The sequence below is a fragment of the Leptodactylus fuscus genome, chromosome 2 (assembly GCF_031893055.1).
Source record: "Leptodactylus fuscus isolate aLepFus1 chromosome 2, aLepFus1.hap2, whole genome shotgun sequence".
NCBI classification, from domain to species: Eukaryota; Metazoa; Chordata; class Amphibia; order Anura; family Leptodactylidae; genus Leptodactylus; species Leptodactylus fuscus.
In genome coordinates, this window is record NC_134266.1 from 282854687 (window position 1) to 282881946 (window position 27260).

Below are 27260 nucleotides of genomic sequence, written 5' to 3' on the forward strand. Positions count from 1 at the left end.
CTCTGTATTCCCTATCGTCGCCATCAGTGATAAGGCCGACTATAGCAGAGACATCGGAGGACTTCTGTAAGTAACAGCTGGAGGAGTTGTGCCTAAAGTCAGCAGTGTACAGTGTGAAGAGAAATGGGGCAAGAACTGGACCTTGTGGTGCCCCCGTACTACAGATCACAGTGTCAGACACACCATCCTGGGCTCTCACATACTGAGGGCGGTGTGTCAGGTAGTCTAGGATCCAGTTGGACAGGTGATGGTCCACACCACCAAGGTTCAGCTTCTCCCTCAGTAGCTCTGGCTGAATGGTGTTGAAAGCACTGGAGAAATCAAAGAACATTATTCTCACATTGTTCCATGGGACTGTATACAGGAGAAGGGAGGGGTCTTACATGGGACTATACATAGGAGAAGAGAGGGGGGGTTACATAGGACTGTATACAGAAGAAGGGAGGAGCATCTTACATGGCACTGTATACAGGAGAAGAGAGGAGGGTCTTACATGGGACTGTATACAGGAGGAGGGGTCTTACATGGGACTGTATAGAGGAGAAGAGAGGGGGTCTTACATGGGTCTGTATTCAGGAGACGAGAGGGGGTCTTACATGGGTCTGTATACAGGAGGAGGCAGGGGTTCTTACATCACTCATCTACCAGCATCAAAGATGCATCTAGAGTCTTCCATTTGTTGGATGTGTAGCCAATCCGCCATAGTTGGAGCACAGGTAGATGTCCATAGACAGGGAACGACAGACCTGTCAATCAGCATGGAGCCAACCAGCCTACAGATATGTTTTTGGAAGAGGAGAAGGGGGGGCTGGATCGTCCTCCAATGCAACCCCAGTCACAACTCTAATGACCCTATGAATGTCATGCCAGAATTGGCAAAGGCGTGAACACTTCCACCAAACATGTAGCACTGCTGAGCACTGGCAGCACTGAGCAGAGACGGCAGGAAAGATCTCATGAAGAACTGATGGAACTTGGTGCTATCTTGAGAGAATCTTGTAATTATTTTCCTGTGCCTTACAGAAGACAGAAAACTTATGACAAGATCAAAAGGCCGAGAGCCACACATCAGGTGGAAAGTAGGGTTGAGCCGATTTTGAGATTTCAAGATTGATTTTAAAATCCGATTTCCGATCATTTTCCAGCCAATCTCAATCCCTATTGTGAAATTTGCTCGATCGCCGATCGGAATCCGATCTTTTCCGATCCTCAACCCTAGTCAATACTTCTCTATGGCAAAAGTTGCTTTTAGGGTTGAGCCGATCTTGAGATAACCTCTGATCTCAATCCCGCTGGAAAAGATCGGGTCGGAATTCCAATCGACAATCGTGAAATTTACTCGATTGCCAATGGGAATCCGCTCTTTACCGATCCCTCAATTTCTCAACGCGTTTCTAAAGACGGTAAGGAGTCTTCTTTATCAGAGGAAAAGAGAACGTAAATGAGAGAGATCGGGTATAACGGAAGGAGCGGCAAACAGAGAGATGTTCGAAGGGGAGGAGAGGTCTATGGAGGTTATTGGTGTTCTGTAAAGAGGCGTAAATTTTGGCCTCGGAGGTGTTGGCTAAGCAGCAGGTTTGGTAGCTTAGTGATGTTAATAATGTGTCAGTATATTTACAGGTTGTGTCCTTGGTCTATAGTAGGAGATAGAAAGACAACACTGGAGCTTTATTGACTTCAGCACAACATTGGAACTTTGATTTACTTAGAAGAGATAGAAACAACAATATCAAAGGGACAGAAGGAGGTAACATACCGGGACTGAGAAAGGTTAGTAAGATATGTAAATCGGTGAGGTCTCATTTATGTTCCATAAGAATACAAACACTGCATATAATCTGCCCAAACTGAGGATAGGACACTAGAAAGACCATGAATAAGGCGAAATTCACAACTGCATTGGAGGTTCCATTTAAAGCAGAATCTGTTGAACATTGTGCACGAGGAAATCCTGCAAGTAAGACTCTCACATTCACCCAATACTGAAAGAACCTTCCCTCAACCCGTCCTGTGCTGGTAAATATCGACCCGTCTCTAACCTCAGGTCTTCTCTTTATCTGAAATTGAATCTCTCAAAAGACTGATCTTCTTCCATCTAGTAGCCGACCTAACCCTGATATCTCCATTTCTGTCTTTGGTCTTACTATTACTGAGGCAGTACGCCCGCTGTCTGGGGGTTGTATATGACTCAGGTCTCACCTTCACCCCACATATTCAGATACTTGCATGCTCTGTCACCTGCACCTCAAACATCTCCACAATCCTCTTTTCTCTCCTCCTTGTCGCTCTGATTCTATAGCATTGCGCCCCCTATATCTCCTCTCTTCCCACTGTCTACCACCCTAACCATCCTCACTTTTCCGCCATTGACCTTAGACTTGTCCTCTCTGTTATCAGAACATCCCACTCCCGTCTCCAAGACTTTTCTCGAGCTGCACCGGTGCTCAGGAACGCTGCTCGTTTTATTGAGAAAAATTGTACAACATATTATACAATGTAGGTAAGTAGCACAAAAAAGAGATTACAGAGTGATTACAATCTATATACTGTACACTATATACAAGAACTGGACAGAATAGAAACAACCAGAAGTGTGCTCCAAAGTCCATAAAAGAAGCAAAGTACGAGACGGAAGTAATCCAGAGGAGAGTCCGAGTCTAAGACTGAAATAAGACCTTGTGGACCTAAGTAGCCCAATAAGAGGACCTTTAGAAATGTACATATTCAATGGAGAGAACTGCATAGACATGACACGCCTGACAAAAGATCGGAACATGCCCTGGTCATCGCCCAAGGACACAACTCCAAACTGTTCCCAACTCCATGCATCAGCGAGGGCAAAAACTTCAATCAAACCTGGATTATCCCAGAGTGGGGTTTCAATAGGAACATCAGTATAAGCCGCCACTTGCTTAGCCTGTTGCCAGACGTGTTGAATGGGTAGTAATCTACCTCTATATAAATGTGGGTTCTCCAAAATCAGCCATAGAGTAGATATATTTAAGTAATGTGCTAGATGTGGCTCCAGGGCAGGTACATGGTCTGCTAGTAACCAGGACCTGAGATATCAGAATAGACCTGCTAAATAGTACAAAAAGAGGTCAGGAAGAGCCATCCCCTCCATATCTTTTGGCCGCTGCAAGGTGGAAAGGCGTAATTTGGACCTCAAGGTCCCCCAGATGCTCTGGAATACTTCACCAATTACATCTACATAAGCGGCTTATTACATGACCTGATTACATTGTACCTCCACACTGGGGTTGAGCCGATCTGGAGATTTCAGGATAGATTTTAAAATCCGATTTCCGATCATTTTCCAGCCAATCGCCGATCGTGAAATTCGCTTGATCGCCGATCGGGATCCGATCTTTCCAAATCGCTCAACCTTATTAATGATATATACATGAATAGGGTTGAGCCGATCTTGAGATAACCTCTGACCTCGATCCCGCCGGAAAAGATCGGGTTCGGAATTCCAATCGAGATTGTGAAAGTTACTCGATCGCCGATCGGAATCCGATCTTTTCTGATCCCGATCCCTCAACCCTACTCCACACACTACACCAGCATGTCTTATCCTATTCTATCCTTACTCCTCTGTTCCTCAGATCGTGACCCCTCCATCAAGAAGTTTCCCTGCACTCCGTGTACTTAGTATCTGTATACTCACAGGTACTGGCTGGTGCCAGCTCAGACAGCTTTAGTTATATGACCTTATGTATTAATAGATGGCTGGACGATCCTAGAAAACAAGCCCTCTGACCTCTTGTGTCCTCCTACATAGATTGTAAGCTCTTGTTCCCAGGCCCTCACTCCTATCGTTTCATAGGCTTATTTTTGTCACATTGTAATGTCAATTATTGTCTGTTCTTGTCCCCTTAGATTTTTACGTTTCTGCGTAATATGTTGGTGCTATATAAATAAAGTTATTATTAGTCAGCGTATGATGTCGGATACAACACCCGACAAACCCCATTACAGTCAGTGGGGAACATCCCAACCTGTTGTTGTCCATCAATAGATCGTTTTTTATTCTTAAATGCATTTGTCTGTTCCTATGATGAACCAAAAGAACAGACTAGACAATGCAGATGTGAACCCGGTCCAAGACGGAGACATGGAAAATGGCGTTGATGTGTTATAGTATATCAAAAATGGGGATGATGGTAGAAGAGGTAAAAATATTCCCCAAAATGTGCATAAGATTTTCTTGGCGGCAAATATTCCGGGATAATAAAAGGACCAATGGTGGAGGAAGTAACAAAAATGGAGAAGAGATGGTTTTGGCTGAGGCAAAAAAATGTTGGCTAGTTCAGTAAACCAGAAGTTCGTCCATGGCGCTCGATTAAATTTCGGCAAAAATGTCCATAGGTGTGTGAGTTCTCTGACATTCACCATGACTTCTTTCGCGTGTGAATTCTCAGATGTTCCAGAAGATTTGATCTCGTACCGAAACATTTGCCACATTCTGAACACGAATACGGCTTCTCCCCCGTGTGAACCATTTGATGTTTCTTTAGACACTGTTTATACATAAAGCATTTTCCACATTCTGAACATGAATAAGGCTTCTCCCCCGTGTGAATCCTCTCATGGTAATAAAGACCTGAACGTGTTCCAAAACATTTCCCACATATGGGGCATGAAAATGGCTTCTCCCCCGTGTGAGTGATCTGATGATGATAAAGACTTGAATGCGAAGTAAAACATTTCCCGCATATGGAACATGAGAACGGCTTCTCCCCCGTGTGAGTTACCTGATGTTGAATCAGATTTTCATTCTGACTAAAACATTTCCCACATTCTGGACATGAATATGGCTTCTCTCCTGTGTGAGTTCTCCAATGTCTCTCGAGATGAGCTTTAATCTTAAAAGATTTCCCACAATCTGTACATGAAAACGGCTTCTCTCCTGTATGTATTCTCTGATGTTTCTTAAGGCCGCTTTTAAATTTGAAGCACTTCCCACATTCTGTACATGGATATGGCTTCTCCCCTGTGTGAATTCTCTGAGGTTTCTCAAGATTACCTTTGACCTTACCAATTTTTCCACACTCTGCCCATGTATACGGCTTCTCCTCTGTGTGAATTCTCTGATGTTGCTTCAGATCACTTTTAACTATAAAGCATTTTCCACAGTCTGTACAAGAAAATGGCTTCTCTCCTGTGTGAATTCTCATATGTTTACCAAGATCTGATTTCGTCCTAAAAGATTTCCCACAGTCGGAACAGGTAAATGGCTGATGGTCATCATCTTCGTGTATGGAAAGATTAGATTTATTTCTATACGAGTATTCACAGTCAGAATAGGCAAAAGTTTCACTCAGTCTATGCTCCGTTCCATTTTCGCAAATCTCGGATTCATTATTCTCAACTTTATAATCGGGAGATAAAAGGACTTGTCCACTTAGTCTGTCTGTATCTGAAATAAAACCCAAAAAATCAGCACATCAGAATGACCAATACTATAAAAAAAATAACGCATTAGAAGAAAACTATGGCGGAAACGCTGTTTGGTCATCTTCCCTTCGAATAAGTGATATAGCAGTGTCTGAAAGTTTGTGAACCCTTCAGATTTTCTATATTTCTTCATAGTTTTGACCTAAAACTACATAGGATTTTCACATAAGTCTTAAAGGTAGAAAAAAAAGAACCAAATCAAAGAAATGAGTCATATCTGTGAATGGTAAAAGTATGTGAACCTTTAGGATTAGCTGATAAATGAGAAGATGAAATTAGAGTTCAGGTGATTTCAATAAATGGGATACAGTCAAGTGTGACGGGGCGACATGTTTTATTGAAAGAACGGGGATCTATAAAAGTCTGATCTTCACAACACATGTTATGGACTTGTATCATATAATGAACAAGGGAGAATTCTGAGAACCTCCGAAGAAGAGTTGTTAATGCTCATCAAGCCGGAAAAGGTTACAAACTATCTCTAAAGAGTTTGGGTCAACAAAGGTCAAGCAAAAACCAAGGCATGTAATAGTCCTCGAAGGCAAAAGGAACCCAAAGTAACCTCAAAGCAACTAAAGGCCTTTAGCTAATGTTCATGAGTCCACTATAAGGCCTTGTTTTCATGGGCACGGAATAGCGTATTTTGGTCCTGATTTTGACCTGGGAAACCGCGTCAAAATCTGGACCAAAATATGCCTGCCACGAGCGGTTTCCCGCTCCGGAGTAGGCCCAAAATGAATGGGTTTAGCACGGAGGGTGATGCCGCGAGGCGGACGCTGCGGCTCAATGATCCATGGAATCCGACTGAAGAAAGGGCAACTCGCTTTTTTTTTCTGTGAGTGGCAACATGCTGCTCACGGAAAAAGATCACTAGCGGTCTCCATAGACCACCATTGTGAAGGGGCGGATTATGACGTGGATTATGTGCCAAAATCCGCCCCCTCTGTTCCTGTGTGAATGAACCCTAAGGAGGAGACTGAACAACAATGGTATACAGGACAGGATAACAAGGAGTTTGCTAAGGAACACCTGGGCAAGCCGGGTTATTGGAACAATATTTTGTGGACAGGTGAGACAAAAATAGAGGTTTATGGTGTAAATGAGAAGCGTTGGGTTTAGAGAAAAGAAAACTTTGCATTGCAGCATAAAAACCCTGTCTTGGAAGTATCATGGTTTGGGCCATTTTTCCAACACCCGTGGTTGCCATCATTGATAGAACAATGAATTTCTGAATTAAGGTCAGGGTAGTGTTTGCCTACATAGGCAGTATAGTCTCTCACTCTGCCAAATCAGTATCCCTGCGCTATGCTGAGGATGGCCCAATAGGCCGAAACAGCGCTGTCCATAGCTGGGAATCTGTTCCTTTTGGAATACACACAGAGCAAAAGCTATACCTAACAAACGGGACCATCACTCACACTCAGATTTGGAAACACTGAACTGTGTGATCAATCTCTCTACTTATGAACCCACTGAAGCAGAATTTGGGGTACTCTCCAGTGGACTCTCATTTTGTCCGTCAAAAACCGTGGACAAAATAGAACTGTGCAGTGACATGGAGGATTTTTTCAGGAGACTGCGCCTGAGGGAATATTTTCATGACACGGATGACACAGAGGGAACCCAATCTACTCATACAGAGGGTCCAACCTTTGTAAAAAAGGAGACATCTGATTGGACTCCTCCCAATGGATGCAATATCCATCTTGATAATTACATAGACTGTTTTAGACACATGGTCAAATCAACTATACTGGATACAAATAAAGCCCTGCCGTCTAACATCAGTGCCCAGGAAAGAAGGGCCATAAAATCTCTGAGAAATAATAACGACATCATCATTAAACCAGCGGACAAGGGTGGCGCTATAGTCATGATGAACACATCAGACTACATACAGGAGGCACACAGACAACTGAATTAGAGAATAGAGAGATACCGAGCACACTTATAGTGTAGATGGTCTATTATAAATATATAGATGAATTATCTGGTGTTTATGAAAAGAACTCAGGACCTGGTGGCCTCTCACCTGATCGGGTTGTGACTCCGTTCCGCAACATTCTCACAGGGAGATTCCGAGAAAAAGGGTACCCTGTTAAAATGATTGAAGCTGCATACCATAGAGCAAGCGGATTCAACCAACAGGAATGTCTTGCTCCAAGACAATCTGTGAAAACTAATGAGTATGAACTGAATTTCATAACGGCCTTTAGTTCATCTCATCAACAGATCAAAGATATTATTATGAGACATTGGCCAGTCCTACAGAATGAAAAAGGTTCTTCCTATAAGACCCAAATTCACCTTTAGAAGGGCACGAACGCTCAAAAGTATTCTAGCGCCCAGTAAATTACGGTCATCCAATACAACCTCCGTAACAACTAATACCTCCTCCGGAGGGAGTTTCCGTTGTAACCGTAATAGATGCAAGTGCTGCAGATCAATTAGAAATAAAGTATGTGAGATTAGTAGCTTCACTACCAACGAAATTTTTAGATTAAAATACCATCTTGATTGTACTTCGTCATATGTAATATATTTATTGGAATGCCCGTGTGGCCTCCAATATATAGGCAGAACATCTAGACAATTAAGCGAGCGTATCAACAAGCATCGCTCGAATGTCACAAACGGTTACATGAAACATAGTGTGTCGCGACATGCAGCTGAACATCACAACAAAAGCTTCAGCGGATTTTTGGTAACACCAATTGACTGGGTTCCCCCGGGTAATAGTGATAGACTGAGTAAGCTAAATAAAAAAGAGATGTTCTGGATGTTTAAATTTAATACATTACATCCAGCGGGCCTAAATATCGCAACTGAGGATGTAAACAGATGAGTTACCTTGTATAATCCTTTTGGTCATTCTTAATGTATACTGTTAACTAAAAGGTGTATTTTTAGGGAAGGGCCTATATAATTGGTTGAAATGCTTGTTTTAAACTATTTAAATTATTCAATTTATTTTTCATTTTTAATTTGTATAATAGTCAGATAGAAATTTAATGTACCAATATCGAGTATATCATGAACATGGTGGGCTATATTTATATATATATATTTTTAGGAATGTAATCATATAGATTTTTATGTTTTCTAATTAGAATCATTTTCTAAACTTTTATGTTACGTCCTAGGCAAATATCATCACTATGAATTCTTTTAGATGACTCGTGTAGCAGATTGTCCTTTTACACATGCGCAGAAGTTCATGCGTTCTAGGTTGAACCGCATGACTTCCTTTTATTTTATTTTTTATCCACATTTGCATATTTAGCTATACGACTCTTGATAGGTCGTACCACCGTTTTTTCTTAGCCCGTACTGTTGGTTTCTCTGGTGCGGGCGGAGTGCCCGTGCTCTTGTGGTGATAGAATATTCCGCCGAAAAAATTTGCACAAAGGCTCGTAACATCTAGCTAATGAGCATGCGTTCCAGCTTGGACCGCATCTTTTTCCTCCGGAAGTGGCACATGGAGCGGTACGGTTAAATAGGCCGAGGCGCTCCGGATAGAGTTTATTTCTTCCTAGCTTGAGTGAAGCTCGATTAGTGAAGGTAAGACAATATTATTGCTGGAATCTTGTTCTAATGAAATATAATAATAGTCACTGAACATATGGGATGTTAAGGATCTATAGTTATCTCGAGTATGAATAATATGATCAATATATAATAGTTTGTCTATGACTAATGATGTGTAATACATCACCTGAGCTTAATTCAGAATTCATATAATATACCTTGGATTTGTTTATAGGTTCTGGGTTTATAGGTAAATGATTTTCTTGCCTAATAACGTCGTGGTCTGTTGTTTTTTTCTTTGACAAGCTAATCTGTTTTTTAAATTATGTCTTTGTATATTCATGTTTTTTATACATATACTATATTTATTGTTTTTAACTAGTTACGCACTTGATAAAGGGTTCCGACCCGAAACGCGGCAACTGTTTTTGCGTTGTGCAATCTTCTTTTTGAATAAATTCCTTTGGACCTGAGAGCGCCGTCCTTTTGTTCTTCCATTGGTACAGACAACTGAATGACACACACTACTACTCCAAGTTGGATTCAGACCCCACAGTGGAATACTCCAAAAAACTAAAAACGGTGATCTCCGGTCTATCTGATGGAGCCAAAGGCCTAAGCAGCCTCATACCAACAAGCCCTAGGACAGGGACTTTTATATGCTTCCAAAACTGCACAAACCTGGGAACCCAGGGAGACCGATCATCTCATGTGTTGGGACTCTCACTGAACAGATCTCTGGATGGGTGGAGGGCATCCTCAAACCTTTAGTGAAAGATACAGCCAGCTACCTACAGGATACTACAGACCTATTAAATAAACTATCTAATATAGGTCCTCTTCCAGATGGAACCATCCTGGCCACCATGGATGTAGAATCCTTGTACTCCAACATCCCACACCAGGATGGTGTAAACGCCTGCCAGTTTTTCATGGAAAGACAAGGTATGAATGCTGAAGCTGTGGTGAAACTCACAAAATTCATCCTCACCCACAATTACTTCTCTTTTGGTGACTGCATCTATTTACAACGGACCGGCACCGCAATGGGGAGCAAAATGGCGCCACAGTACGCTAATCTCTTCATGGCCAAGCTTGAGAGTGACTTCCTCTCCACCTGCACCATCAGGCCTCTGGCCTACTACCGTTACATTGATGATATCCTAATCATTTGGACTGGGTCTGAACAACAGCTGAAAACCTTCCATGAACAGTTCCACCAGTTCCATCCCACCATCAACCTGACGCTCAATCACTCCTTCTCAGATATAAACTTCCTAGACACAGTCATCAAGATACAGGACAACAAAATTGAGACATCACTGTATCGGAAGCCGATTGACCGCCCTACGTACCTAAGATGGGATAGCTTTCATCCGAAACACATAGAAGAAATCCATTGTCTACAGCCAGGCCATCAGATACCATCGCATATGTTCAGACCTGGTGGACAGAGACAAGCACATTGGGGGCCTCAAAAACACATTCTTGAGGCAGGGTTACCATCCAAAATCAGTTGATAACCAAATCACCAGGGCCACCAGGATACCAAGATCAGAGTTATTAAAATACAATACCAAACAGGAGAACACTCGGGTGCCCCTGGTTGTCACATATAACCCCCACCTGGAGACGCTGAAAGGAATTACACGCAAACTACATCCACTACTGCAAAAAGACAACCATCTAAAATCCATATTTCCAGAACCCCCTCTCCTGTGTTAGACAGCCTCCAAACCTCAGGAATATGGTTATTAGCAGCTCACTGTCACCTCCAACTAACACAGGAACATTTCCATGTGGACAGAAGAGGTGCAAAACCTGCCCACACATACTGACTACGGACAAAATAAAGATCCCGAACTCTGATCGACACTACAAGATCCCAGGTAACTTCACCTGCAGCCACCTAATGTAGTGTATTTGATATTGTGTACTGAGTGTCCTGAGGGCCTGTATGTAGGTGAGACAGGACAGTCACTGAGGATGAGGAGGAACTCACACAGACATACGATTAGAGAGCAAAGAATGGACCTCCTGGTGCCAAAACACTTCTGTAATCAAAATCATAATATGACCCAGGATATGAAGATCCTGGTACTAAGGGGGAATTTCAGAGACAGAAAAGATCGCCTCATATGGGAATTTAAACTTATGACGACCCTTTGCACTCTCCAACAAGGTTTAAACAGGGCCCAGGGTTTTATGGCCTTTTATAACCACTAGACACCACGTCACTGATCAAAGAAGCTACAAACCCAGAGAACTTTCCTGCGAACTGATATATATGTGTGTTTTTTTTTAAACTGTTTATGTTCTGTTTTCCATCTATTTTGCATCTAACACTCCATTTCTCTGTATATATATGCCTACCTTCAGAAATTGTGTTATACCATCCTGATGAAGGGACCTTTATAGTAGTCCCGAAAGCTCGATATGTCATCAAAAAACTTTTTGAGTTAGCCATTAAAAAAGGTATCAACTACTGAGGACTTCTCTCAGAAAATTTCTTTCATTTCATATCCACTGGCTAACACGGTACAAGGATATATATTTTTTCTTTTACCTTTTGGAATAGAAATACTAATTTGGCAATTAAATCCACATCATGATTAAATAGACTTTTTAACTGAGTCATGCATGATGTTAAGGATGCTGCCCTCTAGAGGGCGGCGTACAGAGTGCACTGTTCTCCTAATTACATCCTGGAGAATAGATTTGCATATTCTATTCTGAATTAAATCAACAAATTCTAAAGCAAGGCTGAGGCCCCACGTTGTGGAAATGCAGGTTTTTTTGGTGCAGATTTTGTTGCGGTTTTCTGAGCCAAAGCCAGGAGTGGATTGAGCAGAAGGTAAAAGTATAAGAGTTTCCCATTCCTTTTGTAGCCACTCTTGGCTTTGGCTGAAAAATCCACAACAGAATCTGTAACAAAAAAAGCTGCGTTTCCGCAACGTGGGGTCTCAGCCTAAAATGTCAAAGCATCTCTCCATGAGCTGAATCTCAAGAGACTGTGGATCATGCAGCAAGACGACAACACAAATCATTCTACCAATCAATGGTTGAAGAAGAATACAGATAATGTTACGGAATGGCCAAGTCGATGAATTGACCTTAATCCAATAGGAATTTTGTGGAACAACCTGAAGTGAGCGGTTCATGGGAGGAAATCTGCCAATACAACAGAGTTGAAAGGAACAGATCATGGGTGAAAACCACCAACAGAACAGAGCTGAAGTGAATGGAACAGAGCGGACGCTGATTTGTGCGGAGGAATGGATGAAAATTCCTCTAAGTCGATGTTTACGACAAGTCGATTACCTGAAGTGTTTCTATGCTGTTACTGCTACACAAGGGATCACACTAAATATTGAAGGTAGAAGGTTCACATACATTTGCCATTCACAGATATGAGATGTTGAATCATTTTCTTCTATAAATGAACCAAGACTGGAATCATTTTTTTTAGTATTTTTATTAGAATTTATCCTGTGACATGTTAAGTTTAAAAGAGATCTCCACCAACTCCATCTCTTTGCATCCGAGAATAGCGCCACTGAATCCAGTACACTTAGACTATGTGTTATGACCCAGTCTTTAGAGTCTCAGCTTCTTAGGTCTGGACAACATTCTGCATGTGAGTTGCCAGCGCACAGTAGGGGAGTGTTCACGGTTACTCCGATAGAACTCACGTGTTTATTGTACAATGCGTTGTGTCGCTGGTCTGTTGTCTACTGTGTCGGCTTTCAGTCCTTCTGCAGTGCTGAGGACTCATTACAGGCTGTGGCTGCTTCAGAGTGCTGCCATCTATCTGACTACTCCGGGCTATATCACTCCGCTTTGCATGTTCTCAGTTGTTGGTCTAAAACTTCAGTTTCTTGTGTTTTCCAGTAAACTGTCTGCCTGAAGTGACTGCTATCATCTGAGTCTGAGCTCCATGTCGTTCAGTAATATCTTGTTGCTTAGTACTTTCTCTCCAGCACAAGATTCCTCAGTTGGAGATTAGATATTGTATATACTCGAGTATAAGCCGAGCCGAATATAAGCCGAAGCCCCTAATTTTACCACAAAAAACTGGGAAAACTTATTGACTCGAGTATAAGCCGAGGGGGGGAATGCAGCAGCTACTGGAAAATATCAAAAACTAAAATAGTCAGAGGTTTTGGGTGCAGTAGTTGCTGAGTGCTGGGGAAGGGGAGGCGGGTTTTAGTTGTCTGTCTGCCCCTTCCCTAAGCTTGAGGACTGGTTCCCCCCCCCCCCACTTGGAACTCAGCCTGGGTGACTATAGGGGATCTGCAGTGCTCCTATTAACCCCTTCCCGATGGAACAGGAGCACTGCAGATCCCCTATAGTCAGTAGACATAGGATACCTAATGTGTTTGTGTTTCACAGTAATTTTCTACTTTGTGTCTATTCTAGGGAAAGGAGGGATTTAGAACTTTTTTTTTTTTTTTTTTTTTTAAAGCTTCTTTTTTTTCCCCACTATTTTATGGGAGATTCTATACATTGATATTGCAGCTGGTCATAACCCCCCCCCCCCCCCCCCTTCCTAAAAAAAAAATTTTTTTTTATTTTGCTGACTCGAGTATAAGCCGAGGGGGGCTTTTTCAGCACATAAACTGTTTATGTGCTGAAAAATGCGGCTTATACTCGAGTATATACAGTAAGTATCTGAGCATTTTTGTTCCCAAACATCGCCTGTTTCGGATGTAATGACCCTGTGTCTTTTACTGCTTAGGAGTTTGGATTCTTAATAGGGATTTCGTGTGACACTAAGATCTGTATATTCCATCCTTTGCATGGTGTCAGTATTTTTATGTTGCACATTTCTTCTCTACTTTACACTTTGTGTTTCCTCATATTCACCGATAGTCCAGTCGGACACCTGGGCAGGACTTTCTCTGTAACTAACATCTCCATTCAAATGTGAAACAAGTCAGGTTTTCTGTATCTCTAGTAGGCGAGATATTTCTCCGGCTGCGTTCGCGCCCTCTCAGGATAGTTAGTCGGGCCCACGGCTACATCTAGTGTGCAAGGCAGGGACTAGGACTATCACACAAGGGTTATTCCAAACTGATTGCAATACTTTAAGTGTTTTGTTACTTTGTTTTTCTCAGTTCTTTTTGGTGGTTTTTCTCTGTGACTAAGAGATTATCAGTCAGGCATCAGTTTTCTGGCCAGGGATCCCCAGATCGTAACGCTATTCCCTCTAGAGCCCAATGTTCTGGAGCAATCGGTGCTGTTAGTTTCCGTACCCAATATACTATTTAGGCTCCCTACTGTCAGATGGACAGTCCCAGAATGGAGCAAGTCTGAACCCACCCACATGGTAGTAGATTGCTCAGGGATGGAGGATGCTAGAGTGTGCTGGAATCTGTGGTATGGACACCTACTGAAGAATGAAGAGAGTTGGTGGAGGTGGTGAAAGGTCTTCAGGTAAGTTCAGTCTACAACAAATAAGATGTATGAAAGGATCTTACCAGTCTCTGACACTGATATGGGGATCTCCAGTCCACTTGTCTTTCCAGTCTCATCACTTTCCTGGAAAGATCCAACATGAAGGTATATAGTTAGTGAGTTTAAATAAGACCCAAGTCCTATTGGTTGAAACCCAAGTTGATCCATAAGACTGCAGGTGCCATTTGTCCTGGGCAAGGACTGAGAACCAAGCAGATGAGAGGCCTGAATGATCTCAGCAATGAGGAAAGACTAGAAGACCAAATCTAAGACGTCTGATGGGAGACAAGAGAGTGCTCTCTCCATCTAGAGAAAAAAAAATCTTCAGTCTCCAGAGGTGGAAAGGAATCTTCTCACCTCAGGAGCTGGTTCTTAACTTGTGATCAATGACTATTTCAGTACAAGATAGTAATGTAAAGCCTCCTGAATAAGCCCCAAGACACATATATAAAGGGACTGAAGGACAATGACACCTGGTAAGCAGAAGGAAGGAGGACATTTCGAGCAGCTTAGGGCATCTCCATATCATGTGGTTTAGATGAAATTGTTCAGTCTCATGTGCAAGGACAGTAACATCTACCTGATGATCCAGCGGGAGATTCTCCTTTTCCTCCTTACAATCCTGGGAATATGGAGGACGGGGACATCTCTCTGGTGGATTTCTCGGACTGGATCCATCTATAGGAAATATACACAGTGACTGAATACATGGTCTATATGTGATGAGCAGATGATGGGGGAGTCTAGGTGACCCTCATACCTGGTCTCCTCTATCAGGAAGGTCTCCTCTTACCTGCTGATGTGAGGGGCTGCTGATCCTCCATCATCACCTCCTTGTACAGATCCTTGTGTCCTTCTAAATACTCCCACTCCTCCATGGAGAAATAGAGAGTGACATCCTGACACCTTATAGGAACCTGACAACACAATGACACAGTCATCCCCAGAGCCCTCCCTTGGTGTTCTTGTATAATGTCCCAGCATTCCCAGCAGCGCTCACCTCTCCGCTCAGCAGCTCAGTGATCCTGCTGGTAAGTTCTAGGATCTTCTGCTCATGTCTCAGTGAATGAGGTGGAGGCTCGGTGATGGGGCTCAGGGTCCTGCTCCATCCTCCTGACACACGGGGTGTCACACACTCACCAGACGACTTCTTCACTACTGTGTAATCCTGTGTATGGTGAGACACTACAGGTCACTACAGAGAGCCTAAGAATCCTTCACCTGTCCAGTCATTGCCCTGGTTTATTCCTAGAGATAAGAGTGATGTCATGTGAGACTCTCACCTCTCCAGTGATCAAGGAGATGATCTCCAGGGCCAGCTCTAATATCCTGGTAGACATGTGGTTTCTGGCCTCGCCCATCCCTGGTGGGTCACTGATGGAGAGGACCATCGTCTTGTACATGAGGAACCTGAGGGAGAACAAGGAGGACGAGGGTAAGATCTCATCTGGTAGAAGGTCTCAGTAATGGGATATTATACAGGACGACTCCGAGGATATAATGCAGGGCAGTGACTGTATATAGCGGATTACTGATAATATAGTCCCTGCCCTCCCTGCTATACAGTGTATACAGGCTATATACCGTGTGTATACTGGGAACAAGAATCTCCTATAACACAAGCCCCTGAGCCTAGAAGTAATGTGCAGCCTGCTGGGAGTTGTAGTCCTCTCTCTCCCCCCAGGTCTCCCCCATATTGTGTCGGGGCTCCCGGTCACCTCCTCTCCTCACTTACCCCCTCACTCTTCAGGGCAGGACACTCTCTCTCACACACGTCCTCCTCATCACTAGTCATGTGACCCGGCGTGTCACCGGAAGGGGCGGGGCCTCCAGAGGCTGTACCAGTATATGAGGGGGGGAGACTGTATACAGGAGGAGAGGGCTTACATGGGGGTGTATACAGGAGGAGAGGGCTTACATGGGGCTGTATACAGGAGGAGAGGGCTTACATGGGGGTGTATACAGGAGGAGAGGGCTTACATGGGGGTGTATACAGGAGGAGAGGGCTTACATGGGGGTGTATACAGGAGGAGAGGGCTTAAATGGGGGTGTATACAGGAGGAGAGGGCTTACATGGGGGTGTATACAGGAGGAGAGGGCTTACATGGGGGTGTATACAGGAGGAGAGGGCTTACATGGAGGTGTATACAGGAGGAGAGGGCTTACATGGGGGGTGTATACAGGAGGAGAGGGCTTACATGGGGGTGTATACAGGAGGAGAGGGCTTACATGGGGGTGTATACAGGAGGAGAGGGCTTACATGGGGGTGTATACAGGAGGAGAGGGCTTACATGGGGCTGTATACAGGAGGAGAGGGCTTACATGGGGCTGTATACAGGAGGAGAGGGCTTACATGGGGGTGTATACAGGAGGAGAGGGCTTACATGGGGGTGTATACAGGAGGAGAGGGCTTACATGGGGGTGTATACAGGATTAGAGGGCTTACATGGGACTGTATACAGGAGGAGAGGGCTTACATGGGGTGTATACAGGGGGAGAGGGCTTACATGGGGGTGTATACAGGAGGAGAGGGCTTACATGGGGGTGTATACAGGAGGAGAGGGCTTACATGGGGGTGTATACAGGAGGAGAGCGCTTACATGGGACTGTATACAGGAGGAGAGGGCTTACATGGGGGTGTATACAGGATTAGAGGGATTACATGGGGTTGTATACAGGAGGAGGGAGGGGGGTCTTACGTGGGACTGTATACAGGAGGAGAGGGCTTACATGGGGGTGTATACAGGAGGAGAGGGCTTACATGGGGGTGTATACAGGAGGAGAGGGCTTACATGGGGCTGTATACAGGAGGAGAGGGCTTGCATGGGGTGTATACAGGAGGAGAGGGCTTACATGGGGTGTATACAGGAGGAGAGGGCTTACATGGGGGTGTATACAGGAGAAGGGAGGGGGGTCTTACGTGGGACTGTATACAGGAGGGGACTGGAGTAAGATTTATGACACAATCTCTGTTACCTATAGTAACCAGTCTCAGCTTTCCTTTCCTCTCTTTGCGTCTTCTCTCTGACCTGACCTGAAACATTAACCATGTAATGGCCGGCTCCATACATCACATTCACTAGGGTTTTTTTTATCACCAACTGTCTGTGGACTATGAGAAAAATGGAGACATGCGATATTTACAGATCACTGACATGTCAAGGCTATAGGTTCATGAAAATCACTGGTCTAGGTGTAGAGGACGTCCCCTTGTCACCGGTCTAGGTGTAGAGGACGTCCCCTTGTCACTGGTCTAGGTGTAGAGGACGTCCCCTTGTCACTGGTCTAGGTGTAGAGGATGTCCCCTTGTCACTGGTCTAGGTGTAGAGGACGTCCCCTTGTCACTGGTCTAGGTGTAGAGGATGTCCCCTTGTCACTGGTCTAGGTGTAGAGGACGTCCCCTTGTCACTGTCACTGGTCTAGGTGTAGAGGATGTCCCCTTGTCACTGGTCTAGGTGTAGAGGATGTCCCCTTGTCACTGTCACTGGTCTAGGTGTAGAGGATGTCCCCTTGTCACTGGTCTAGGTGTAGAGGATGTCCCCTTGTCACTGTCACTGGTCTAGGTGTAGAGGACGTCCCCTTGTCACTGGTCTAGGTGTAGAGGACGTCCCCTTGTCACTGGTCTAGGTGTAGAGGATGTCCCCTTGTCACTGTCACTGGTCTAGGTGTAGAGGACGTCCCCTTGTCACTGTCACCGGTCTAGTTGTAGAGGACGTCCCCTTGTCACTGGTCTAGGTGTAGAGGATGTCTCCTTGTCACTGTCACCGGTCTAGGTGTAGAGGACGTCCCCTTGTCACTGTTACTGGTCTAGGTGTAGAGGATGTCCCCTTGTCACCGGTCTAGGTGTAGAGGATGTCCCCTTGTCACTGGCCTAGGTGTAGAGGGTTTCCCCTTGTCACCGGCTTAGGAGTAAAAATATCCTTAGAAAGTTCTTTGTATTGTCCTTTCATGTATTTGTACATTGTTATTAGATCTCCCTGTAGACGTCTTTTCTCTAAACTGAATAACCCCAAGTTTATTCATCTATCGTTGTCCTCCAGTCCACCCATTCCCCTAATCATTTTGGTTGCCCATCTTTGCACTTTTTCATGTTCGATTATGTCTTTCTTGTATATTGGGGCCCAAAATTTTGTGGCCGCAGGCATGCGCAGTCGCTCTGCCCAAGCCCTAGAAGCATATAGCATTCGAGAAACTGTCCCTACCTTCTCTCTGTGCTCTCTGCTCCGGAGCGATCTTCATGTACAGGCTCATCGTTGCAGGGATAAACAGCAACTTTCTGGAAGTATATATAGTCAACAGTTACATAGCACTGAATGTAACTGTCACGGAGCAAAGGTATACGTCTTCCTCCGGATGGTCTTTTGAATCAACACGGACGCAAGAGGTCGGGAGACAACAGCAATTTATTGTAATCCACAAAGTTAGTAGCCGGCGGCGGTCACATCAACCGTAATAACAATAAGTCCACAGAAGTCACAATCCAATGATAGCTTTGGCTCCTTGGTCCTGTAACTAAAGCCTGGCTCTCTGCAGAGCTGTGCACAGGCCGGCTAACACATACTAACTGCTAGCTACAACTATATACTAAGACTGTTACACCTATATCTGTGGGTGGGAAGGGCTGAGTCACAGATCCTTCCCCCCTCACCTATACCAAGGAGAGCAGACTCCCTGTCTCCTGTGGACAATGCACCATCCAACATCTTCTTGGAGACACTGATCAGATTATCTCCACCCATTGTCCTCACTGGTCCTCACTAGTTAGAGGTATTTGCATACAATGTGCTAACACACTAGACCCTAATCAGCCAACTACACATTGATGTATATAACAGGTTAGAGAATACATTCCACATGAAATATATATTACACATTGCCTATAGTATAGACTCTAACCATCCCGTGACAGTAACACTTATACGAGTACTAAGTGACCTACTCATGGCCAGGGACAGAGGTGAGACCATCCTATTTCCCTTGTACCTCTCTGCAGTAGATGACACAGGTGACCAGGACATCCGAATACATAGACTCAAGCAGTTTGGTAGAATTGATGGACAGTTCTTCAGGGGTTTAGTTCCCTCCTGGCTGACAGATCATCATCATCACTGGTCCCCTCACAATATGGCTTCTATAGGGCTCCAGTCTATCCCCAATGCTGTTGCAGATTACTTGCCCTCAATATTAATCCACAGTCATGGCTTGGCCTATCACTGTTATACAGATGATACCAAACTATACATGTCCTACAAGACCAGAATCAGTGACCCATCTCCAGCCATAAATCCAGGCCATGCTGAACTACAATGGATGATGCCAGTGGGAAAAAGGTGAACCCGGACAAAACTAAAGTTCTCCTGAATGGAGGTCACAGCTCAAAAGCAACTTATACATCCAACAGCTCTAGCCCTGAGAAACACAACCCTACAGCTCAGACCACGTGGTGTAGGTATTGATGGGGGAACATTCTCTCAGGAAACAGGTATCCTCCATTATGCAATCTTCGTTCTTCCACCTGAGGAACATTGCAGAAATCAAATCGTTCCTTTGAAGATCTCTCCAGGCTGGTCCATGTCTTCATAACCTCCGGTCTGGACTACTGTAATGTCCTATATGTAAAGCTTGCAGATACAGAAATGCATCGCCATAATGGCACCATTTATTATTCTGTACAATATACTGGGAAGCTGGAAAAAATTAGAATGGGGTGGAATTGGAGGAAAATTGCACTTGTCTAACTTTCTTACGAGCTTCGTTCTTACAGCATTCACTGTGAAGCCAGAATGACCTGTCGCCTGTATTCTATGATTCGGTACGATTCCGGGGACACCACATTTATATAGTTTTATTTACATTTTAACCCCTTAACACAAATTTTTAACTTTACAGTTAAATTTGTATTAATAGTCACCCATAACCTTGTTATATTTCCATGTATCCATAGTGCTTTTTTTTTTTGGGGGGGGGGGGGGGGGTTGCCAGGTGTACTCTTTAGTTATAACATTTTAGGGAATGTCTGTCTATTGCAGGTGAAACTGTGAAAAAACGGCGGTTTGGCACTTTTGATTTTTTTTCTCCCCCACTGCGGCGTTCACCGTGGTTTGTAGACCGGGTGTTTAACATGTCTGTCCCCAGGATCCTTAAACTATCGGGAGCCAGAGCCTTCTGCCATGCAGTCCCCAACACATCAGAGTGATTTCATCCTTGAAAAAAATCGAAATCAAGTCTCAAAACACGTCTTCAGTCTAGCATTTAACCCAGTCCCGCTCTTCACGGTGCTATTACATCATCCTGAGGTGTAGTTTTTCATAGTAATAGTACAGCGCACGTAATAGTGCGGGCACGGGAGCTGAACTTTCATCATTGCCTCCAGCACACAGCCCAAGCCCGGAACTAGCCGCCAAAGTTGGAAGATACTCTGACTCCGGGAGATTAACCCCATGGATGTCGCTGCTGATTGGTTGTGTCTCGTTACCAGTCTATAGTAGAAAGACAACGTTGAAACTCTTAGAGTTCAATAATTTATTTAGAATGATTAAAATCCAACAAGATCACAGGGACAGGAAGAAACACAAAGTAATATCCTGAGATGGAGAAGATATATCAGAGGTAATATACCGGAGGACGTAGCGAGACACTGATACCAGGACTGAGAAAGATTAATAAGATATGTAAATCGGAGAGAGGTCTCATTTATGCTCCATAACAATGGACACACTCTACATAATCCACCTCTGGGGTGTTACGAGTGCCCAAAGTGATAGGTCATTGGAAAGACCTTGGGCTAAAGCTCCATTCACATAGCTGGAGACTCCATTTGGAGCCTTCGTGGCAGAATCTGTTGAAAATTGTGGACAAGGCAGAGATGGAATTAACAGATCCCCGACAGACCCCATTATAGTCAGTGAGGTACCTCCCAAGATGTTGGAGTCATAACACAGATCGATTTTTGTTCACTTACTTTTCTATTCCCATGATGGACCAAACAACGGAGATGTAAACCCGATGTAAGGAGTGGTTGACATCTGCATTGGGAGGCGTAGATTTCACTTAAAATTAGCCTGAAAGGGAGGGGGGGGACTTTTCTATCTGCCAGTTTCAGTATAAAACCAGCAGACCCCATTATTGTCTATGGGATCTGTGGGTTTCTGCAGGTAACCTCTTTTTAAGAAGACGATGGAGACCCAAACACTGGTGTGAACCTAGCGGAAGATGGAGATAACTGGTGCTGAAGTGTTACATATGAAAGATAGGGATGGCAGAAGGAGAGGTAAAGTTAGGACGTCATGCAAACAGCAAAAGAGATGGGTTTGGTCAAAGCCAAAAACTGTGGTTGGCGGGTAGAGTGGAGCGGGATTATAGACACGAGTTATATTTCTATTAGAGATGAGCGAATACTGTTCGGATCAGCCGTTCCGAACAGCACGCTCCCATAGAAATGAATGGAAGCACCTGGCACGTACGCTTTGCGGTGGCCGGTCATTTAACCCCCCGCGTGCCGGCCGCTTCCATTCATTTCTATGTGAGCGTGCTGTTCGGAACGGCTGTTCCGAACAGTGTTCGCTACGGCTGTTCCGAACAGTGTTCGCTCATCTCTAATTTCTATGCAATTTAATCAAACATGATTTTTTTTTTTGTTTAAGGTTGGAAGTTTCGAAAACACAGTGTTTCGGCTGCAGTGGAAAAGCCACAGCTAAGAATGCAGCATTTATTATTCTCTGCAAAGTGGACGGGATTCTGGCAAATCCACAAATTGCAGAAAAAATCCAAAATGGAAAAGCTCCAATTTCAAAAAAATGCTTGTGTTTTTTTGGGGGGTTTTTTTTTAGAGTCGCAGTATGTCAATTATACCTATGGAAATGCATGATGTGTTTCTGCCGTGGTCTTTTTTGCAGCTATTCACTGCTTGGGCCTTAAAATTTTTTCCACATTCCAGTGTGAATTCTCCAATATTCACCCATTTCTTACATTCCAAGAATACAAATGGCCTCGAAGATTCAATAATTAATCTCGAGGCAAACATTTTTTTTTACACAATCTCCGCCATCTCTCGATTACATTTCATCATGAAATATTTTCCACATCCCCGGCATCACTACTGTATGGCTTCTCCCGTGTGAGTTCTAAATAAGCCATTTCCTTCACTCTGGGCAGGACAACGGCTTCTCTCGTGTGTGAATTTTCAGATGTTCTAGAAGATGAGATCTCGTTCCAAAACTTTTGCCACACTCTGAACACGAATACGGCTTCTCCCCCGTGTGAGTCATTTGATGTTTCTTTAGACATTGTTTATACATAAAACATTTTCCACATTCGCCGCAGGAAAACGGCTTCTCCCCCGTGTGAATTTTCTCGTGGTAATAAAGAGTTGAACGCGAGGCAAAACATTTCCCACATATGGAACATGAAAATGGCTTCTCCCCCGTGTGAATTATCCGATGCTGATAAAGACCTGAATGTGATGTAAAACATTTCCCGCATTCTTCGCATGAGAACGGCTTCTCCCCCGTGTGAGTTATTTGATGTTTCGCAAGATTTTCATTTTGCCTAAAACTCTTCCCACATTCCGGACATGAATATGGCTTCTCTCCTGTGTGAATTCTCCGATGTCTCTCAAAACTACATTTAATTTTAAAACATTTCCCGCAGTCCGCACATGAATACGGCTTCTCTTCTCTGTGAACCCTTTCATGTTGCTTAAGAGCGCCCTTAAATATAAAACACTTCCCGCATTCAGCACATGAAAATGGCTTCTCCCCCGAGTGAATTCTCCGATGTTTACCCAGATCTGATTTCGTACTAAACGATTTCCCACATTCGGAACAGGTAAATGGCCGATCGTCTCTGTGAATTCTCTCCTGTATAGACAGAGTGGATTCCTTTGTAAACTCTTCTCCATGTTCAGAATATACAAACATTTCACTTTGATTTTCTTCTACGTGATAATCAGGATATATAAGGAGATGTCCATAGACGCCGCTCACCTGGTCTGTACGTGGGAAAAAAATAAATTTTCGCAAAAGAAAAAAAATTATTTTTAAACATATGCGTGAAAAAAAAAATCCCATATAACAAGTGCGACACATCCTGTTCCTAAACTATAAATGTACCGTATAGCAGCAGGTAGCACGTTCACACACCATGCGGTACATATACAGCACAAATATAACCCCAGCTGATCTGGACGTGTATCACGGCACAAGCAAAGGAAATTTCCGAGGACCTCAGAAGAAGAAATGTTGATGCTCGCCAGGATGGAACGGGGCCTGTTTGTTGTATCTAGGCTTGGACCGTGTCTTGGAATATCCAAGTCAAATTCATCTTGCAGTTATGTTGTGGAAGAACCTGAACTGAGAAAACCACCAACAAAACAGCGTTGAAGCATACGGCTATCTCTGGAAATCTCCAGGAGATAAGTGGAGCACCAATGTACATGTGCAGTACAAACTCCATTAATAAAGTATCAGGGACTCCTATTCTCATGAATAGAACATTATAGTTTATCCTGTAGCTTGGGGAGAAGTTTCAGTCTTGGAATAATCCCGTTAAGTAAGGTTAGACTGCAATACAGAAGATGGATGAAAGGCTCTTACCATTTTCTAGCTCAGACATGGAGTTTTCCAGTCCAATCATCGTTCCACTTTCATAACTTTCCTGCAAATATCCGACATGAAGTTACACAAGTCCATCGAGCACGTGGTTTATACTTGTAAATCCGAGCTGATACAGAATAACGCAATAAAAACACTCTGTTATTAGCACAGTATGCTTGTTGCTAAGGGAAACCCGTTTTCAGGTTGAGAACAGAGCCTGAAAGTCACGAGGTCAGAACACTGTTACCCTTTTGCTTGTCAGTGTATATATGGCAGGTTACTGAGCCTTCCTTTACCCCTCCTTCACATCTGTGTTTGGTAATCCGTTTGGGAAGTCCACCCCGAACGGAACACCAAACGCAATTACAAGCGCTGTGCAGTAGAAGCACACGGATCCCCATAGATTATAATGGGGTCCGTGTGCTTGTCGCCAGATCTCTGCACAGAACATGCGGAGAGGAAAGTAGTTCACAATCTACTTTCCTGTCCGCAGGATTCATACGGGCAGCGCGCGCCAAGCACAATAATATATGGGGTCCGTGTGCTTTTACTGCACAGCGCTTGCAATTGCGTTTGGTATTCCGTTTGGGGGGGGTCCTCATGTGGACCAAACACAGATGTGAACAAGGGGTAAAGGAAGGCTCAGACACCTGTCACACATACACTGACAAGCAAAAGGGTAACAATGTTCTGACCTCATGACTTTGAGTCTCCGGATCTCACCATCCACTATAGCTCCGAACAGGAGACTCCCATCATGTTATAGACAATCCTCTTGGCTCTCTCATTCATAAATGTGACTTGTAACTACTCAGCATATAATCAGTTCTGCAGATTCTTCTCATCGTTACTATTTTGTTCCTGGTGGTGGAAAAATCTTTTTCTTCTTGTCTACTACAAAAAACAACCTGTTCTCACATTCCCGATAGCTCAGGGTGTTCGGTGGAAAGGTCACTGGTTCATATTGAGGATCAACCATGAAGATGATTTCTCAAGAAAAGAGAAACCGCATCATCAAGCTCATCGATAGCCAAACTGCATCATGTGAGCGCCAAAACAAATGGAGGAACACGGTGACATATGACATACAAGACGGTATAACACGATCAATCACAGGAATGGTTTTCAGGTATCCCAAAACTCATGCAATGTGATTGAATTATCGCAGTACAAGACACAGAAGAAATGAGCCGTAGGACATCTCAATATCATGCGGATTAGATCAGATACCTGATGATCCAGCGGAAGATTCTCCTTTTCTTCTGGACAATCCTGGGAATATGGAGGACGGGGCCATCTCTCTGGTGGATTTCTTGGACTGGATCCATCTATAGGAAATATACACAGTGACTGAATACATTGTCTATATGTGATGAGCAGATGATGGGGGAGTCTAGGTGACCCTCAGACCTGGTCTCCTCTATCAGGAAGGTCTCCTCTTACCTGCTGATGTGAGGGGCTGCTGATCCTCCATCATCACCTCCTTGTACAGATCCTTGTGTCCTTCTAAATACTCCCACTCCTCCATGGAGAAATAGACAGTGACATCCTGACACCTTATAGGAACCTGACAACACAATGACACAGTCATCCCCAGAGCCCTCCCTTGGTGTTCTTGTATAATGTCCCAGCATTCCCAGCAGCGCTCACCTCTCCGCTCAGCAGCTCAGTGATCCTGCTGGTAAGTTCTAGGATCTTCTGCTCATGTCTCAGTGAATGAGGTGGAGGCTCGGTGATGGGGCTCGGGGTCCTGCTCCATCCTCCTGACACACGGGGTGTCACACACTCACCAGACGACTTCTTCACTACTGTGTAATCCTGTGTATGGTGAGACACTACAGGTCACTACAGAGAGTCTAAGAATCCTTCACCTGTCCAGTCATTGCCCTGGTTTATTCCTAGAGATAAGAGTGATGTCATGTGAGACTCTCACCTCTCCAGTGATCAAGGAGATGATCTCCAGGGCCAGCTCTAATATCCTGGTAGACATGTGGTTTCTGGCCTCGGCCATCCCTGGTGGGTCACTGATGGAGAGGACCATTGTCTTGTACCTGAGGAACCTGAAGGAGAACAATGAGAACAAGGGTAAGATCCCATCTGGTAGAAGGTCTCAGTAATGGGATATTATACAGGACGACTCCGAGGATATAATGCAGGGCAGTGACTGTATATAGCGGATTACTGATAATATAGTCACTGCCCTCCCTACTATACAGTGTATACAGGCTATATACCGCACTGCACATACAGACCATACAGGGGGATTATGGGGGTCACCGGTCACCTCATATGTCTCTGTGGCCACAATAATGTGTCCGGCTCCTCTTACAAGGTCTATGAGGGTATACAGTGTATACAGGCTCTATATACCGTGTGTATACAGGGGACAAGAATCTCCTATAACACAAGCCCCTGAGCCTAGAAGTAATGTGCAGCCTGCTGGGAGTTGTAGTCCCCTCTCTCCCCCCAGGTCTCCCCCATATTGTGTCGGGGCTCCCGGTCACCTCCTCTCCTCACTTACCCCCTCACTCTTCAGGGCAGGACACTCTCTACCTCACACACGTCCTCCTCATCACTAGTCATGTGACCCGGCATGTCACCGGAAGGGGCGGGGCCTCCCAGAGGATGTACCAGTATATGAGGGGGGGGGGGGAGACTGTATACAGGAGGAGAGGGCTTACATGTGACTGTATACAGGAGGAGAGGGCTTACATGGGGGTGTATACAGGAGGAGAGGGCTTACATGGGGGTGTATACAGGAGGAGAGGGCTTACATGGGGCTGTATACAGGAGGAGAGGGCTTACATGGGGGTGTATACAGGAGGAGAGGGCTTACATGGGGGTGTATACAGGAGGAGAGGGCTTACATGGTGTGTATACAGGAGGAGAGGGCTTACATGGGGTGTATACAGGGGGAGAGAGCTTACATGGGGGTGTATACAGGAGGAGAGGGCTTACATGGGGGTGTATACAGGAGGAGAGGGCTTACATGGGGGCGTATACAGGAGGAGAGAGCTTACATGGGGGTGTATACAGGAGGAGAGGGCTTACATGGAGGTGTATACAGGAGGAGAGGGCTTACATGGAGGTGTATACAGGAGGAGAGGGCTTACATGGGGGTGTATACAGGAGGAGAGGGCTTACATGTGACTGTATACAGGAGGAGAGGGCTTACATGGGGGCGTATACAGGAGGAGAGGGCTTACATGGGGGTGTATACAG

General features: G+C 44.4%; 3 protein-coding genes and 1 pseudogene across 5 annotated transcripts in view; 2 read left to right on the forward strand and 2 right to left on the reverse strand.

Annotated features, from left to right (window-relative positions):
* LOC142196233 (uncharacterized) overlaps positions 1-15341 on the reverse strand; it is a 41821-nt gene extending 26480 nt beyond the window's left edge. The window contains exons 1-5 of the mRNA XM_075266447.1: positions 15239-15341; positions 15026-15123; positions 14469-14529; positions 4396-5422; positions 840-1010 (exon numbers count right to left, since the gene is read on the reverse strand). Of these exons, the coding sequence (XP_075122548.1) occupies positions 840-1010; positions 4396-5422; positions 14469-14529; positions 15026-15123; positions 15239-15323 (1442 nt within the window). The 5' untranslated portion in view covers positions 15324-15341. The remainder of the gene's footprint in view (positions 1-839; positions 1011-4395; positions 5423-14468; positions 14530-15025; positions 15124-15238) is intronic.
* LOC142196122 (uncharacterized) overlaps positions 1-27260 on the forward strand; it is a 783446-nt pseudogene that overhangs the window by 707330 nt on the left and 48856 nt on the right.
* Positions 1-27260, forward strand: part of RPL31 (ribosomal protein L31) — a 364588-nt gene that overhangs the window by 214297 nt on the left and 123031 nt on the right. The gene's annotated exons all lie outside the window — the stretch shown is intronic.
* LOC142196133 (uncharacterized) overlaps positions 20995-27260 on the reverse strand; it is a 32864-nt gene continuing 26598 nt past the window's right edge. Inside the window, exon 8 of the mRNA XM_075266361.1 lies at positions 20995-23271. Coding sequence (XP_075122462.1) covers positions 22587-23271 — 685 coding nt within the window. The 3' untranslated portion in view covers positions 20995-22586. The remainder of the gene's footprint in view (positions 23272-27260) is intronic.